Consider the following 14,894-nt stretch of genomic DNA (forward strand, 5'->3'; position numbering starts at 1 on the left):
CAAGCCGGGAAGCGCAGGCAACCAAACGTATGTACCATTGACGGTAGCCGTTATCTTTTGTTGTATTGTATTGTTGTTATTTTAACCCCCTGCTAGTAAAGAACCGTTGGTGGGTCAGACCCCAACATAGTCTTTGAAATACAATCGGTGTGTTGTCTCTTTTCCTGCTAAGGTTATAAAGTGTATTGTAGTCACACGTGTAGCTGTAAAGTGCTCACAGAATGTCTTTGTGTGTGTATGCACCGCATGTACTTTGTACGTCCGTTGCGGCATTTGTACACAAAGTGCGTACATGGTACAGGGCTTTGTATGCTAACTGTATAAAAAGTACGTAGGCTAAGGATTGATTACAGCGGGCGCAGCGGCTCCATTTTAAAATGTATTGAATGTATTTTTAAAGTATAGCTTTTAGTCCTGTAAGTAAAACAAGCAGCTTTTACACCAGCATTGCCATACAGTCAGGATATTCTGATACATTCTGTAAGACCCCATTCAGCTTTCACAGTTACCTCTGTCTACCTTATCTATGGGGCTGTTTCCTGTTTATCACTATGTGCTTACCTCTGTGGAATACCCTATATTCACTCTGTCCGAACTGCTTTACACTACATTATCATCTGCTTTAACCTGTGCACCACTGGATGTAATGAGAACTGCATTATCACAGCTGTTCACTGTAATTACCCTGTGTCTTCAATCTACCTTGCCTATACTTGTCTGCACTGTAATGTGTGTGTGCATGTGTGTGTGTGTAAAAATAAATCTACTAGTTATTTTTTATTGGTGGCATCACATAATTCTGGTTATCACACACAAGGGAATTCCTAGGGAACTGTAACGGCTTTGGAGCTCTGGTACTTGAGGTGTCCCAGCTGCAGATTAAAGAAGATTGCAGAACTGGCAAATGTGAAGCTACCGCAGGAACACAGTTGAGAATTGCTAGTAGGCGGGCCAGCATTGTGAGTGTCTCTGGTTTTACTGATGTCTGTGATGAGCCCAGCGGAACAGACTGGCTGTTGGTGAAATTAGGATTCCACAGGTGACTGTGACTACTTTATCTGAAGTGACTGGTGCTTGAAGATACAGTACACACATGAGACTCAATGGTGCTAGTAGGCCTGTCTGATACGTTGAAGCATACAGCAAAAACTCAGGAGTCTGTAAATAGTGCTACGATAAACTAATAAGCACTTGAATAGAACACAGCTTAATACAGGAGTCTATAAAAAGTGTTTAGCCAAACTGGCTGTAAGATGAAGCATAGAACAATGCACAGGAGGTTGTGAGTAGAGCTCAGCAAGACTTACTAGCACTGAAAAAGCATACAGTTTACACAGGAATCCAGAATAACATTTAGCAGGCCTGTCTGGAATTTTAAGTATATAAAATACACAGGGTTCTATGGATAGCACTCATCAGGACTGGTTAGCGCTGGCGAAACACAAAGCAGCTGATGATGGAACACCATGGAACCAAACTCTGGATACTGAATACTGGAAATAGCAGGCAAGATACAGCAGAAGTTGTTCTGGCAATGAGTAATGGCCAGACAGAGCCTTACTGTATATAGAGAGACCTGGCAGCTGATAGGTCTATGAAGTCATGTGCAGGGGATCTGGACTTGAATTGGTTGTGCAGCTGTCAGCTGATTTCAGGCAAGATGACCACAGTGTCCCTGCAGTGCCAGCTCCACATGAAGAAAACAGTATTTATTATTTTTATGGCTTGGAACATGTCCTGAGAGTCCCAGTGAGTAATGCACTGCCATAAAACAACAGCGCCTGATGCAGAAACGGGCTTTATCAGTCCAGCATGCCACAACAATGAGTAGGGATATTATTGATATTAGGAGAGCCTAGGTGGTCACAGAATTGTTCCCAGTATAAGAGGAGCCTGAAACACTTATACTATAGGTTCATGAAAGTGAAACATTTGCCAGTTGGATTGGAGTATATTATATATTTTTCAGCTACATGGACTACAGGTTCTGCATTGGAATTTAATGTTCAGTAGATTCCTTTGTGGTTTGTTCCATATTTGTCTGTAGAAAACAGTACTTACTGACATTAGTACAGTTTGTCTATCATTTATACAGGTCTTTACATCACAATTGTTTGGGCAGGATATTGCACAACCCCAACTTTCTTTGTTATACTGTTAGTCTGATCAGTATAAATATTTGCAAATGATGATAATAATAATAATAATAATAATAATAATTAATAATAATAATAATAATATTATCCACACAAAATTTGAGTACATGATTTTAAAGCTCCATTACATGCTTATAATGTGCAATGGGTCAGCAATCCACTGCATGAAGTCTATACAGTGTGCAACATTTGTACACCAAAATATCAAACAGCTGTTGTTATTGTTGGATGACTCCCTTTGCATAGTCAAAATGCTTTTAGAACAATGACAGATTCAGGACGTAGAGGTCTTTAAGGGACAGATTGTAATGTTCTCCCTCTATTTCATCATGTTAGAACATCTTCAAAACTAATTTCTTTCTTTCAAAAATGTATCTTTGTGTAGATCAGCTATGGAGGAACCAGTTATATTCTTAGTGACCGCAACCTCTATCCAACGTTCTACCGTACAGTACAATGGGACCGGGCCAGTTTTTCTGTGATATCAGGTCTGATCGAGTTGTTTGGCTGGACATGGGTTGGAGTTTTGGCTTCTGATGATGACAGTGGTAATGAAGAAATTCAGCTTCTGACAGAACATCTGACTTCCACAAGTATCTGTGTGGCCTACATAATAAAAATAAAGCCTTCCAGCTTAGATATCTTATATGAGAAGAATAAAAAGAGAGCTGATATTATCAGAAAGTCATCTGCACAGGTTATAATACTCTGTGGGACATATTCTTCATATTTAGCAGATTTGTTAGCAGCTTTGAGAGAAGTCATCAATGATAAGACTCTAGTGTTTGGTCCGACATTTGCCTTAAACCCATTTCTACTGGAACATCACATGGATATATTTAATGGAAGTTTGGTGCTTCAACCTTCATCTGTCCCAATGCTGGACATGAGCAGTTTCTATGACAGTTTCCAGACCATAAATCACCCGGAGGACAAGTTACTTGAAGTTATTTGGCTTAGATGGAGGAATTGTTTGTCAAGGGATAGAAAAATAAATAAAGTATATAGTGAAATATGTGGGATATCACTGCACAACTGTACTGGGAAGGAACATTTAAAAGATTTTAGTGTCTTTCACATGACAGGACTGACTGATCAAGTATATAAAGCAGTTTATTCCATGGCCCATGCTTTACATAAAATGCACATGTACTTAGGGGAAGAGTCTTCAAAAAAAATACCTCCTTTATATGGCTATAGACATCAGGTAACTATATTCAATTTATTACTACAATGACAAAAAAAATGTAAAATATACATATATATAAAAATTATACATACACACTGTAGGACGGAGATTGGGACTGTGGGACAGAGTTCGGGACTTTGACACAAATCCGGAAGTGAGCCGAGACTGGAAGTGCCAGTGTGTGAGGTGCACAAGGGGGACGTGGTTGTGCAGGATGCTGAGCTGAAGGTGATGATGTAAGTGTGAGCCAGGGACCGAGCAAGTACACGCAGCGGGAGGAAGTGCCACTGCTTCGTGTGTGACCTGGGTTGAGTGTGTGAGAGCCGGGGAGCCAGAGGTGCTCGGAGACAGAGAATGTGTGTGAGCAGGGGAGCCAGAGGTGCTAGCAGTGTGTGTGTGAGCTGGGGAGCAGGAGGTGTTGGAAGCCGGAATGTGAGCCGGCGACCACTGTGCCTCAGGAGAGTGTGAGTCTGTGTGTACAAGTGAGACACTCAAAGGCAGGAGCGTGCTGTAGGAGTAAGTCCTGGGCTATGCACAGACTGCACAGGCTGGAAAAATCATTAGATGGTGTGTGAGATGCGAATGGATTTGCAGCTGTCTGCTGCTTAGCAAAGTTTTTGCATGGCATACGCATGCATTCGCTCACTTGCATGGGGTGGGTTTTCACTCTCCCTGGGCGTCATCTACCTGATCGCAGGCTTCGGCAAATTTGCAGCACAGTGATCAGGTCTGTATTAGGCCCACTTTTGTTATATAAATAGGGGTGTGAGCCGGGACATTTTTTGTGTTTTGTGTTTTGGTTTTGGATATGAATCTTCTTCGTGTTTTGGATCTGTATTAGTTTTGTCAAATCAGCCCTTCTGGGTTTTGGATTTGGATCTAGATTTTTTGAAAAATCATAAAAACAGCTAAAATAACACAATTTGGAGATGTTTTTGTTCATACAGTATTAGTAACCTCAATAACATCCATTACCACTCATTTCCAGTCTATTCTGAACACCTCACAGCTCACAATAAGGAAACTGGATGACTAAGATAAGTGACAGCAGTGGGTGCAAACACTTGGCAGTTAAAAATATATTGTTAAATGCTGTAATAATGTTAAATTTTATTTTAAAATGAGGATCAACTTCTTCTGTTCCTCAAAGATATATTTGACATGGAGAAGGTTCGCTAATCATCAGTTAAAAAAAAATTCAAATTAGGATTGTTATTCTGTTCCTCTAAGATTTCTTTGACATACAGAAGGTTAGTTATATTAATATAATTTCAATTTAGTTAATTTATAATTATTATTAAAAATATCAATTGAATTGATCACCATATAGTGATAAGACTTACGAAAATAGTAAAACAAGTTATACGTAAGAATTTGAACTGAGGATACAGCACCCTAAAATTGATGGAGTATGCCTGAATGTATATTGGGAGCATACAGCACAACATATTTTTTTTTAAAGTCTTTTATTTTGGGTGGACTTACAGAACACCCCTAGATGGATGGAGCAGTTGCAGTCCCTAGATAGATGGAGCAGCTGCAGTCCCTGGATGTATACTGGGATGACACAGCACAATATATTAAAAAAAGAATGTATTTAATAAAACAATGAATTACACAAGGCTCAATATTTCAATTCACAAAAAGATAATTTAGACAAAGGAGAATAAAAAAGACAGTATTTTAGATTATTATCATTATTATTATTATTATTATTATTATTATCCTTTATTTATATGGCAACACATAGGATCTGCAGTGCACAATTACAGAGTAAACAAATATGCAAAAAAATAAGACAGTGAATTACAATTCAATACAATAAAAGACAAGTACTGGGTATATAAACATAGCTGCATCAGTAAACAGCACTGAAATTAGTATCAGGGTGTCAGAAAACCGAGGGAATTGGTGCCATCAAAAAGGGGGTATTGAAAAGAAGATAGGATAAGTAAGAGATGTAAAGGTGCATGAGGGAAGAGGGCCCTGCTTATGAAATCTTACATTCTAAAGAGGAGGGGCACACAGACAGGGGTGACACAGATGGAGGATAAAGTGAGCATGGGCCACAGAGGGCTTGGGATGAGAGATGGCTGGGTTTGGTGAAGAAGTGTGTCTTGAGATCCTATTTGAAGTTTTGTAGAGAGGTGGAGAGTCTGAGGGGAAGAGGTAGAGAATTCCAGAAAAAGGGAGAAGCATGTGCAAAATCCTGGAGGTACTGTAGGAGTGGGAGGAAGTAATCAGCAGGCAGAAGAGGCGGTGTGCACTAGCAGAGTGAAGAGGACGGGCAGAAGTGTAAAGGGAGATAAGGTCAGAGATGTAACTGGGAGAGGAGTGGGTGAGGGCTTTGTAAGTGAATGTGAGGAGCTTGAAATAGATTCTGAAGAGGAAGGGGAGCCAGTGAAGGTCTTGTTAGAGAGGGGAAGTGGATGTAGTGCATTTGGTGAGGAAGATGATCTGGGCAGCAGCATTGAGGATAGATTGGAGTGGAGAGAGGTAAGTATTAGGGATGCCAGTAAGGAGGAGATTACAGTAGTTCAGTCTGGAGATGACCAGTGAGTGGATAAGGGTCTTAGTAGCATCCTGGGAAAGAAAAGGTCTGATCCTGGAAATATTTTTGAGATAAATGGTTCAGTGGTTTGTGAGAGGTGCTGAATGTGTGATTTGAAGGAGAGGGAGGAGTCAAGGATTACTCCAAGACAGTGCAGTTGGGGGCTAGAGGAGATAGTAGTGCCATCAATGGATAATGAGATTGTGGTAGGTGAGGTTGTGCGGAAGGGTGGGAAGATGATCAGCTCAGTCTTAGACATGGTAAGTTTAAAAAAGAACTGGGACATCCAGGAAGAGACAGTTGGATACACGAGTGAGAAGAGCAGGTGAGAGGTCAGGGGAGGAAAGGTAGATTTGAGTATCATCAGCATAGAGATGATATTGAAAGTCAGAAGAGCTAATGAGTTCACCTAAAGAGGATGTATAGAGAGAGAAAAGCAGATTACAAAGAACAGAACCTTGGGGTACACCTACAGTTAGTGGAAGTGGGGGGAGGTGGAGCCATGAGAAGAGACAGAGATGGAATGGCCCGAGAGGTAGGAGGATAGCCAGGAGAGGGCAGTATCACGCAAACCAAGGGAGCGAAGGATATGCAGAAGGATAGGGTGGTCCACAGTGTCAAAAACAGCAGAGAGATCAAGGAGAATTAGCAATGAGTAGTGACCCTTGGATTTAGCAGAAAGGAGGATCATTGCAGACTTTTGGGAAAGCAGTTTCAGTGGAGTGGACTGATGGGAAGACAAGGGAAGATTTTTTAAGAATAGGGGAGACGAGTGCATGTTTGAAGGCAATGTGGACAATGCCTGATTAGAGGGAGAGATAGAGGAGGTGGGCAAGATGGGAGATAGAGGTGGCAGAGGAGGCAGGAGGGAATAGGGTCAAGTGGGGAGGTAGAGGGGGGTGAGGAACAGATGAGGGCCATGACTTCCTCACCAGATACATGGGAGAAAGATTTCAGAGTTGGTAAGAGGGACGGGAAGGAGTAGTTAGGGAAAGGAGGTGGCTGGATGCTGATTCTTTGCTGGGATGTGATGTCCTGATGTATGGATTCAATTTTGGATGTGAAGTAAGTGGCAAAGTCAAGAGCAGAGAGTGAGGATGGGAGATGAATTGGGGGTGGTCAGAGGAGGGAGATGATAGTGGTAAAGAGGATCGGGAGGTCGGAAGACTTTAAGGATATGAAGTTCTTGAAGTATGATTGTTTAGCGAGGGAAAGGGCATCACTGAAAGAAGAGAGCATACATTTGAAATAGAGGAAGTCTGCCATAGAGTATGATTTCCTCCACTGTTGCTTAGCAGTACAAGAGCATTTTTGCAAATATCTGGTGCATTTGGTGTGCCAGGGTTGAGGTGTTGATGTGCGAGGGTGAATAGTGAATAGTGGTTGGTGGAGCGACAGAGTTAAGAGCAGAAGTAAGAGAAGCACTGTATAAGGATGTGGTTTGTTCAAGGCATGAGATAGATACAGTAGTACAGGAGAGAGAAGTTGAGTAGGGAGGATAGGGAAGTGGTGTCGATAGCCTCAAAGTTACATTTAGTAATGGTAGCCTTAGGAGATAGAGATGGAGTAGCATAGAGAGATAAGTTAAATGAGAGAAGGTGGTGGTCTGAGAGGGGAAATGGGGAGTTGGAGAAATCAGAAATATCACAGCAGTGAGTGAAGACCAGATCCAGTGAGCTCCCATTCACATGGGAGGGGGAGGAGGTCCACTGGAAGAGACCAAGTGAATATGTATGGTTAAGGAGTTTAGAGGCATGGGATATCAATTAGGATGTTGAAGTCGCCTAAGATAATGGAAGGAATGTCAGAAGAGAGGAAATGAGGAAGCCAGGAAGCAAAGTTGTCAAGGAATTTGGAGGGCATGCCAGTGGGGTGGTAAATGACAGCTACTTGTAGATAGACAGGTTGAAAGAGGCATATAGAATGGACCTCAAATGTAGAAAAAATAAGGGACCATTCTAGGGGGATGAAATGGTAGGAGTAGCTAAAGGGTAAAAGGACCCCAACAACACCGCCCCACAGGTCAGGGTGTATGTAAGAATGTGAGGCCCCCAGCAGAGAGAGCAGCAGGAGAAGTGGTGTCATAGGGAGTAATCCAGGTTTCTGTACTGGCCTAGAGATGCAGGGAGTTGGAGATAAAAGGTCATGGGTGGGGACCAGTTTGTTACAAATAGATCTGGCATTAGAGGCGTAACTAGGGTTTTTGGAGCCCAGGGCAAGATCTATAATGGCGCCCCCCCCCACCCCACCCCACCCCCCCAAAAAAAAAAAAAAGAACGGTGTCACTGTACATAAAGATGTCAGGGTGTGTATGTATAGATGTACTGTAGGTGCAGTGGTTGAAGTGGAATGAAAAAGTGAAATTTGCAATTATGCGCGTCGTAGGCGCGCGCGCTCCGGAAAAGGGGGCGTGGCCACTAAAAAGGGGCGTGTCCTTCTGTGTAGTAGGACCCCTTATACTATCTAATACTGGTGCCCCTTTCACATTATAGCACATGGTATGAGCCGAAATTCACATTATAGCACACGGTATGAGCTGAAATTCACATTATTGCACACAGAATGAGCCAAAATTCACATTATAGGACACAGGATGAGCCAAGATTCACATTATAGAGTGAAGGGATCCTACCCCCTTAATTTACATGGCCTGTGGGGCACTGTGGTGAGGAAGCCTACCCCCTTAATTGACAAATTGCAGAGTTTAGCAGCTGAAGGGTTGCAGCGATTTCTCACCCAAAGCTGCGGCGCTTCTGCCACCTCCGACACTCCAAGTCTTCGGCGCAACCCGGGATGTAGAGCACCCGCACCGGGGATGCACCCTTTTCAGTGTGGTCTGCTGTGCTTCGAAGGGGGATCTTCTCTCCTGCTGCAGGATCCCAATCTGCGCTGTCCTCCCCGCTGTTCCGCGCCGTCTTCTTTAAGCCAGCCGGGGTCTTCTGCTGGTGCTCCCGTCGCTGGTCAGTCTCCTCCTTTGCTGCAGGGTACCGGTCCACTGAAGGTTGGATGTCCTTCCCTAGTCCTGCGGCTGGCTGGACTCCTCTTCTGCGGCATCTTCTCCACTCAGCGCGGACGGCTGTGGTCGATCCGGTGACAGGTGCAGGCGTGAGTCCTCCAGGGCCTCCTTCCTATGTGCTGATGCTGTCTGCTAATTAAAAAAATATATATACTTTCGGGTCTGTGGAGAAGTGCCGCCACTTTGAACAACATGTTGGTCGAAGTGGTGGCACTTCTCCACACACACACACACACACACACACACACACACACACACACACACACACACACACACACACCACACACATATCCATAGAACACATACACTTACTTATACGCACACATAGAACCCATACATGGAACACATACACACACAGGAAATACACAATTATACACAAACACATACACATAAATATACACACAGATAGAAAATATACTTACACTGTCAGTGTCACCACCATTATGTCCTCCTCCAGCGGTCCTTGGGGCTCCAGTCAGCGGCAGCAGGGAGGGAGGACGTGCTGATGTCACACCGTGAGAATATGACCGCTGGTGGGCTGGGCTGTGCAGCCAGCCACCCACAACGGAGTCTGACTTAGAGTCCGTTTTGGGTGGCTGGCCGCACAGCTCAGCCCACCCGCCATCATTTCCTCGCGTGCGTGCAGATGTATATATGTGTGTATGCACAGTGTATGTGTGTGGGGGGGTATATATATATATATATATACATACACACACACACACACACACACACACACACTGTGCATACACACACACACATAAACACACCCACCCACAGATCTACACACACTGCTAACTGCACCCCCCCCGTCCACTTCTAAAACATACTTTACCTGACTGCTGCTGCTCCAGTGCGTACGATCTCCTCAGCGCCAACCCAGACCCAGATCACAGCTCCCGTTGCTCCCCGTCAACCCAGCAGATGGACACAGCCGGGCAGAGAGAGGGAAGAGCGCCACCTCCTCCCGCTCTGTCCGGGAGCTGAACACCAGCTGGCTGCGGTGCGACACGCGCACACACTCTGGCGGCGGGCGGCGCAGCACTGACAGTGGCATACAATGAGTCACACTGACTCATTGTATTGCCGGAGGCAGTGTGGGCAAGCGGGGGCGAGTGTGCATGATGCCCTGGCCGCCGGTGGTGCCCCCCTCTGCTGGGCCTGCCAAGGCGCCCAGGGCACGTGCCCTGCTCGACCCCCCCTTAGTTACGCCTCTGTTGCTATGTAGGTGCATACATAGGTGTCAGCGTGTGTATACATAGGTGTCATTGTATGTAGAGGTGTCAGCCGGTGTATGTAGAGGTGTCAGCCGGTGTATGTAGAGGTGTCAGCCGGTGTATGTAGAGGTGTCAGCCGGTGTATGTAGAGGTGTCAGCCGGTGTATGTAGAGGTGTCAGCGTGTGTATGTCTAGGTGTCAGTGTGTGTATGTCGGTGTATAAATAGGTGTCAGTGTGTGTATGTCGGTGTGTCAGTGTGTGTATGTGGTGTTGTGTTACGTGTGTGTATGAGCTATACCGTAAAGTAACACAGGTGTTATATACAATAACAGATCCCACAGTCCATTATTACATATTGAGTAGCCCCCTCACAGGGAGCCTTAGAGATCCCTACAGTGAACAGTACATGACACACACACAAACATGATACATACATCACACACACAGTACATGAATCATATACATCACACATACAGTACATGATACATACAGGACACATACATTACATACAACATACATGATACAAACATTACATACATGAGGCACACTCATGTGACAGACCTGGCTGGTGATACGGCCACTGGTCTCCAGGCAGTGCCTCAGGGCCCCTCTCCAGACGTCGGCGCTGAGGTCGGCAGCAACCATCCCCAGCTTGGCCACCCTGAATCAGACATTCCCCAGCAGCAGGGCCACCATGTCCCCACGGCAGAGGCTGGCTGTGGAGAGCACCGCCGCAGCCCGGGAGCTCATCACCTTCGGCATCCTGAAAGTGCAGGAGGCTGCGGAGCTGAAGCTGTGTGAGCCATATCCCCGGGGCAGAGGCTGGCTGGGGAGAGCACCACCGCCGACAGCTCACCACGTCCGGCAGCCTGAAAGTCCGGGAGGCTGCGGAGATGCAGCTGTAAGTGAGCTGGGAGGGAGAACGCACCATGCCCTATCCAGCGCTCGGCACACTCCATTCAACGGGGGACTCGGCCGGCCCGCACCACAGCTGGCCCGCACATCATCCAGCAGCAGCCACAGGGGCGGCCGCGGCCTCGTCAGTAAAATGAGGGCTCCCAGCAATGCAGATCTCTGTGCCTGCAAGTATGTTTGGTGAAGGAATCCTCCAGCGGTGGGGATAAAAATAAAAAAAACTCTTCAGTGGATATGCTGTTAGGGTGCCCCCCTCTGCAGGATCTGTTTGGCGCCCAGGGCACGTGCCCTGCTCGCACCCCCCTAGTTACGCCTCTGTCTAGCATTCCAAAAGGTATAGGATAGGGGGTGTGAGTATGAGGGAGAGAGGCAAATGAGATTATCAGGGTTGCTGTATCATTGACGTGATATTAATTTGTATGGAAGGGATAGAGCGGGCATAGTGTTAGTGCAGGCTTTTGAGCTAGGAGGGGAAATTGCAGGAGGAAGGCAGGGAGGAAGTGTGATGTAGAGATGAGCGGGTTCGGTTTCTCTGAATCCGAACCCGCACGAACTTCATGTTTTTTTTCACGGGTCCGAGCGACTCGGATCTTCCCGCCTTGCTCGGTTAACCCGAGCGCGCCCGAACGTCATCATGACGCTGTCGGATTCTCGCGAGGCTCGGATTCTATCGCGAGACTCGGATTCTATATAAGGAGCCGCGCGTCGCCGCCATTTTCACACGTGCATTGAGATTGATAGGGAGAGGACGTGGCTGGCGTCCTCTCCGTTTAGAATAGATTAGAGAGACACTTGATTTACTAATTTTGGGGAGCATTAGGAGTACTCAGTACAGTGCAGAGTTTTGCTGATAGTGACCACCAGTTTTATTTATAATCCGTTCTCTGCCTGAAAAAAGCGATACACAGCACACAGTGACTCAGTCACATACCATATCTGTGTGCACTGCTCAGGCTCAGGCCAGTGTGCTGCATCATCTATTATCTATATATAATATTATATATATCTGATTATCTGTCTGACTGCTCAGCTCACACAGCTTATAATTGTGGGGGAGACTGGGGAGCACTACTGCAGTGCCAGTTATAGGTTATAGCAGGAGCCAGGAGTACATAATATATTATATAGTGAGTGACCACCAGACACACAGTGCAGTTTATTTAATATATCCGTTCTCTGCCTGAAAAAAGCGATACACACAGTGACTCAGTCAGTCACATACCATATCTGTGTGCACTGCTCAGGCTCAGGCCAGTGTGCTGCATCATCTATATATATTATATATCTGTCTGACTGCTCAGCTCACACAGCTTATAATTGTGGGGGAGACTGGGGAGCACTACTGCAGTGCCAGTTATAGGTTATAGCAGGAGCCAGGAGTACATAATATTATATTAAAACAGTGCACACTTTTGCTGCAGGAGTGCCACTGCCAGTGTGACTAGTGACCAGTGACCTGACCACCAGTATATATAATATTAGTAGTATACTATCTCTTTATCAACCAGTCTATATTAGCAGCAGACACAGTACAGTGCGGTAGTTCACGGCTGTGGCTACCTCTGTGTCGGCACTCGGCAGCCCGTCCATAATTGTATATACCACCTAACCGTGGTTTTTTTTTCTTTCTTTATACATACATACTAGTTACGAGTATACTATCTCTTTATCAACCAGTCTATATTAGCAGCAGACACAGTACAGTGCGGTAGTTCACGGCTGTGGCTACCTCTGTGTCGGCACTCGGCAGCCCGTCCATAATTGTATATACCACCTAACCGTGGTTTTTTTTTCTTTCTTTATACATACATACTAGTTACGAGTATACTATCTCTTTATCAACCAGTCTATATATTAGCAGCAGACACAGTACAGTGCGGTAGTTCACGGCTGTGGCTACCTCTGTGTCGGCACTCGGCAGCCCGTCCATAATTGTATATACCACCTAACCGTGGTTTTTTTTTTTTCTTTATACATACATACTAGTTACGAGTATACTATCTCTTTATCAACCAGTCTATATATTAGCAGCAGACACAGTACAGTGCGGTAGTTCACGGCTGTGGCTACCTCTGTGTCGGCATTCGGCAGCCCGTCCATAATTGTATATACCACCTAACCGTGGTTTTTTTTTCTTTCTTTATACATACATACTAGTTACGAGTATACTATCTCTTTATCAACCAGTCTATATATTAGCAGCAGACACAGTACAGTGCGGTAGTTCACGGCTGTGGCTACCTCTGTGTCGGCACTCGGCAGCCCGTCCATAATTGTATATACCACCTAACCGTGGTTTTTTTTTCTTTCTTTATACATACATACTAGTTACGAGTATACTATCTCTTTATCAACCAGTCTATATATTAGCAGCAGACACAGTACAGTGCGGTAGTTCACGGCTGTGGCTACCTCTGTGTCGGCACTCGGCAGCCCGTCCATAATTGTATATACCACCTAACCGTGGTTTTTTTTTCTTTCTTTATACATACATACTAGTTACGAGTATACTATCTCTTTATCAACCAGTCTATATATTAGCAGCAGACACAGTACAGTGCGGTAGTTCACGGCTGTGGCTACCTCTGTGTCGGCACTCGGCAGCCCGTCCATAATTGTATACTAGTATCCAATCCATCCATCTCCATTGTTTACCTTTTAGTTGTGCCTATTAAAATATGGAGAACAAAAATGTTGAGGTTCCAAAATTAGGGAAAGATCAAGATCCACTTCCACCTCGTGCTGAAGCTGCTGCCACTAGTCATGGCCGAGACGATGAAATGCCAGCAACGTCGTCTGCCAAGGCCGATGCCCAATGGCATAGTACAGAGCATGTCAAAACCAAAACACCAAATATCAGTAAAAAAAGGACTCCAAAACCTAAAATAAAATTGTCGGAGGAGAAGCGTAAACTTGCCAATATGCCATTTACCACACGGAGTTGCAAGGAACGGCTGAGGCCCTGGCCTATGTTCATGGCTAGTGGTTCAGCTTCACATGAGGATGGAAGCACTCAGCCTCTCGCTAGAAAACTGAAAAGACTCAAGCTGGCAAAAGCACCGCAAAGAACTGTGCGTTCTTTGAAATCCCAAATCCACAAGGAGAGTCCAATTGTGTCGGTTGCGATGCCTGACCTTCCCAACACTGGACGTGAAGAGCATGCGCCTTCCACCATTTGCACGCCCCCTGCAAGTGCTGGAAGGAGCACCCGCAGTCCAGTTCCTAAAAGTCAGATTGAAGATGTCAGTGTTGAAGTACACCAGGATGAGGAGGATATGGGTGTTGCTGGCGCTGGGGAGGAAATTGACCAGGAGGATTCTGATGGTGAGGTGGTTTGTTTAAGTCAGGCACCCGGGGAGACACCTGTTGTCCGTGGGAGGAATATGGCCGTTGACATGCCAGGTGAAAATACCAAAAAAATCAGCTCTTCGGTGTGGAGGTATTTCACCAGAAATGCGGACAACAGGTGTCAAGCCGTGTGTTCCCTTTGTCAAGCTGTAATAAGTAGGGGTAAGGACGTTAACCACCTCGGAACATCCTCCCTTATACGTCACCTGCAGCGCATTCATAATAAGTCAGTGACAAGTTCAAAAACTTTGGGTGACAGCGGAAGCAGTCCACTGACCAGTAAATCCCTTCCTCTTGTAACCAAGCTCACGCAAACCACCCCACCAACTCCCTCAGTGTCAATTTCCTCCTTCCCCAGGAATGCCAATAGTCCTGCAGGCCATGTCACTGGCAATTCTGACGAGTCCTCTCCTGCCTGGGATTCCTCCGATGCATCCTTGCGTGTAACGCCTACTGCTGCTGGCGCTGCTGTTGTTGCCGCTGGGAGTCGATGGTCATCCC

General features: G+C 45.5%; 1 protein-coding gene across 1 annotated transcript in view; it reads left to right on the plus strand.

Moving 5' to 3' along the window:
* Positions 1-14,894, plus strand: part of LOC134910771 (vomeronasal type-2 receptor 26-like) — a 213,943-nt gene that overhangs the window by 108,806 nt on the left and 90,243 nt on the right. Inside the window, exon 4 of the mRNA XM_063919155.1 lies at positions 2,542-3,102. Coding sequence (XP_063775225.1) covers positions 2,542-3,102 — 561 coding nt within the window. The remainder of the gene's footprint in view (positions 1-2,541; positions 3,103-14,894) is intronic.

The sequence above is a fragment of the Pseudophryne corroboree genome, chromosome 4 (genome assembly GCF_028390025.1).
Source record: "Pseudophryne corroboree isolate aPseCor3 chromosome 4, aPseCor3.hap2, whole genome shotgun sequence".
Taxonomy (NCBI): Eukaryota; Metazoa; Chordata; class Amphibia; order Anura; family Myobatrachidae; genus Pseudophryne; species Pseudophryne corroboree.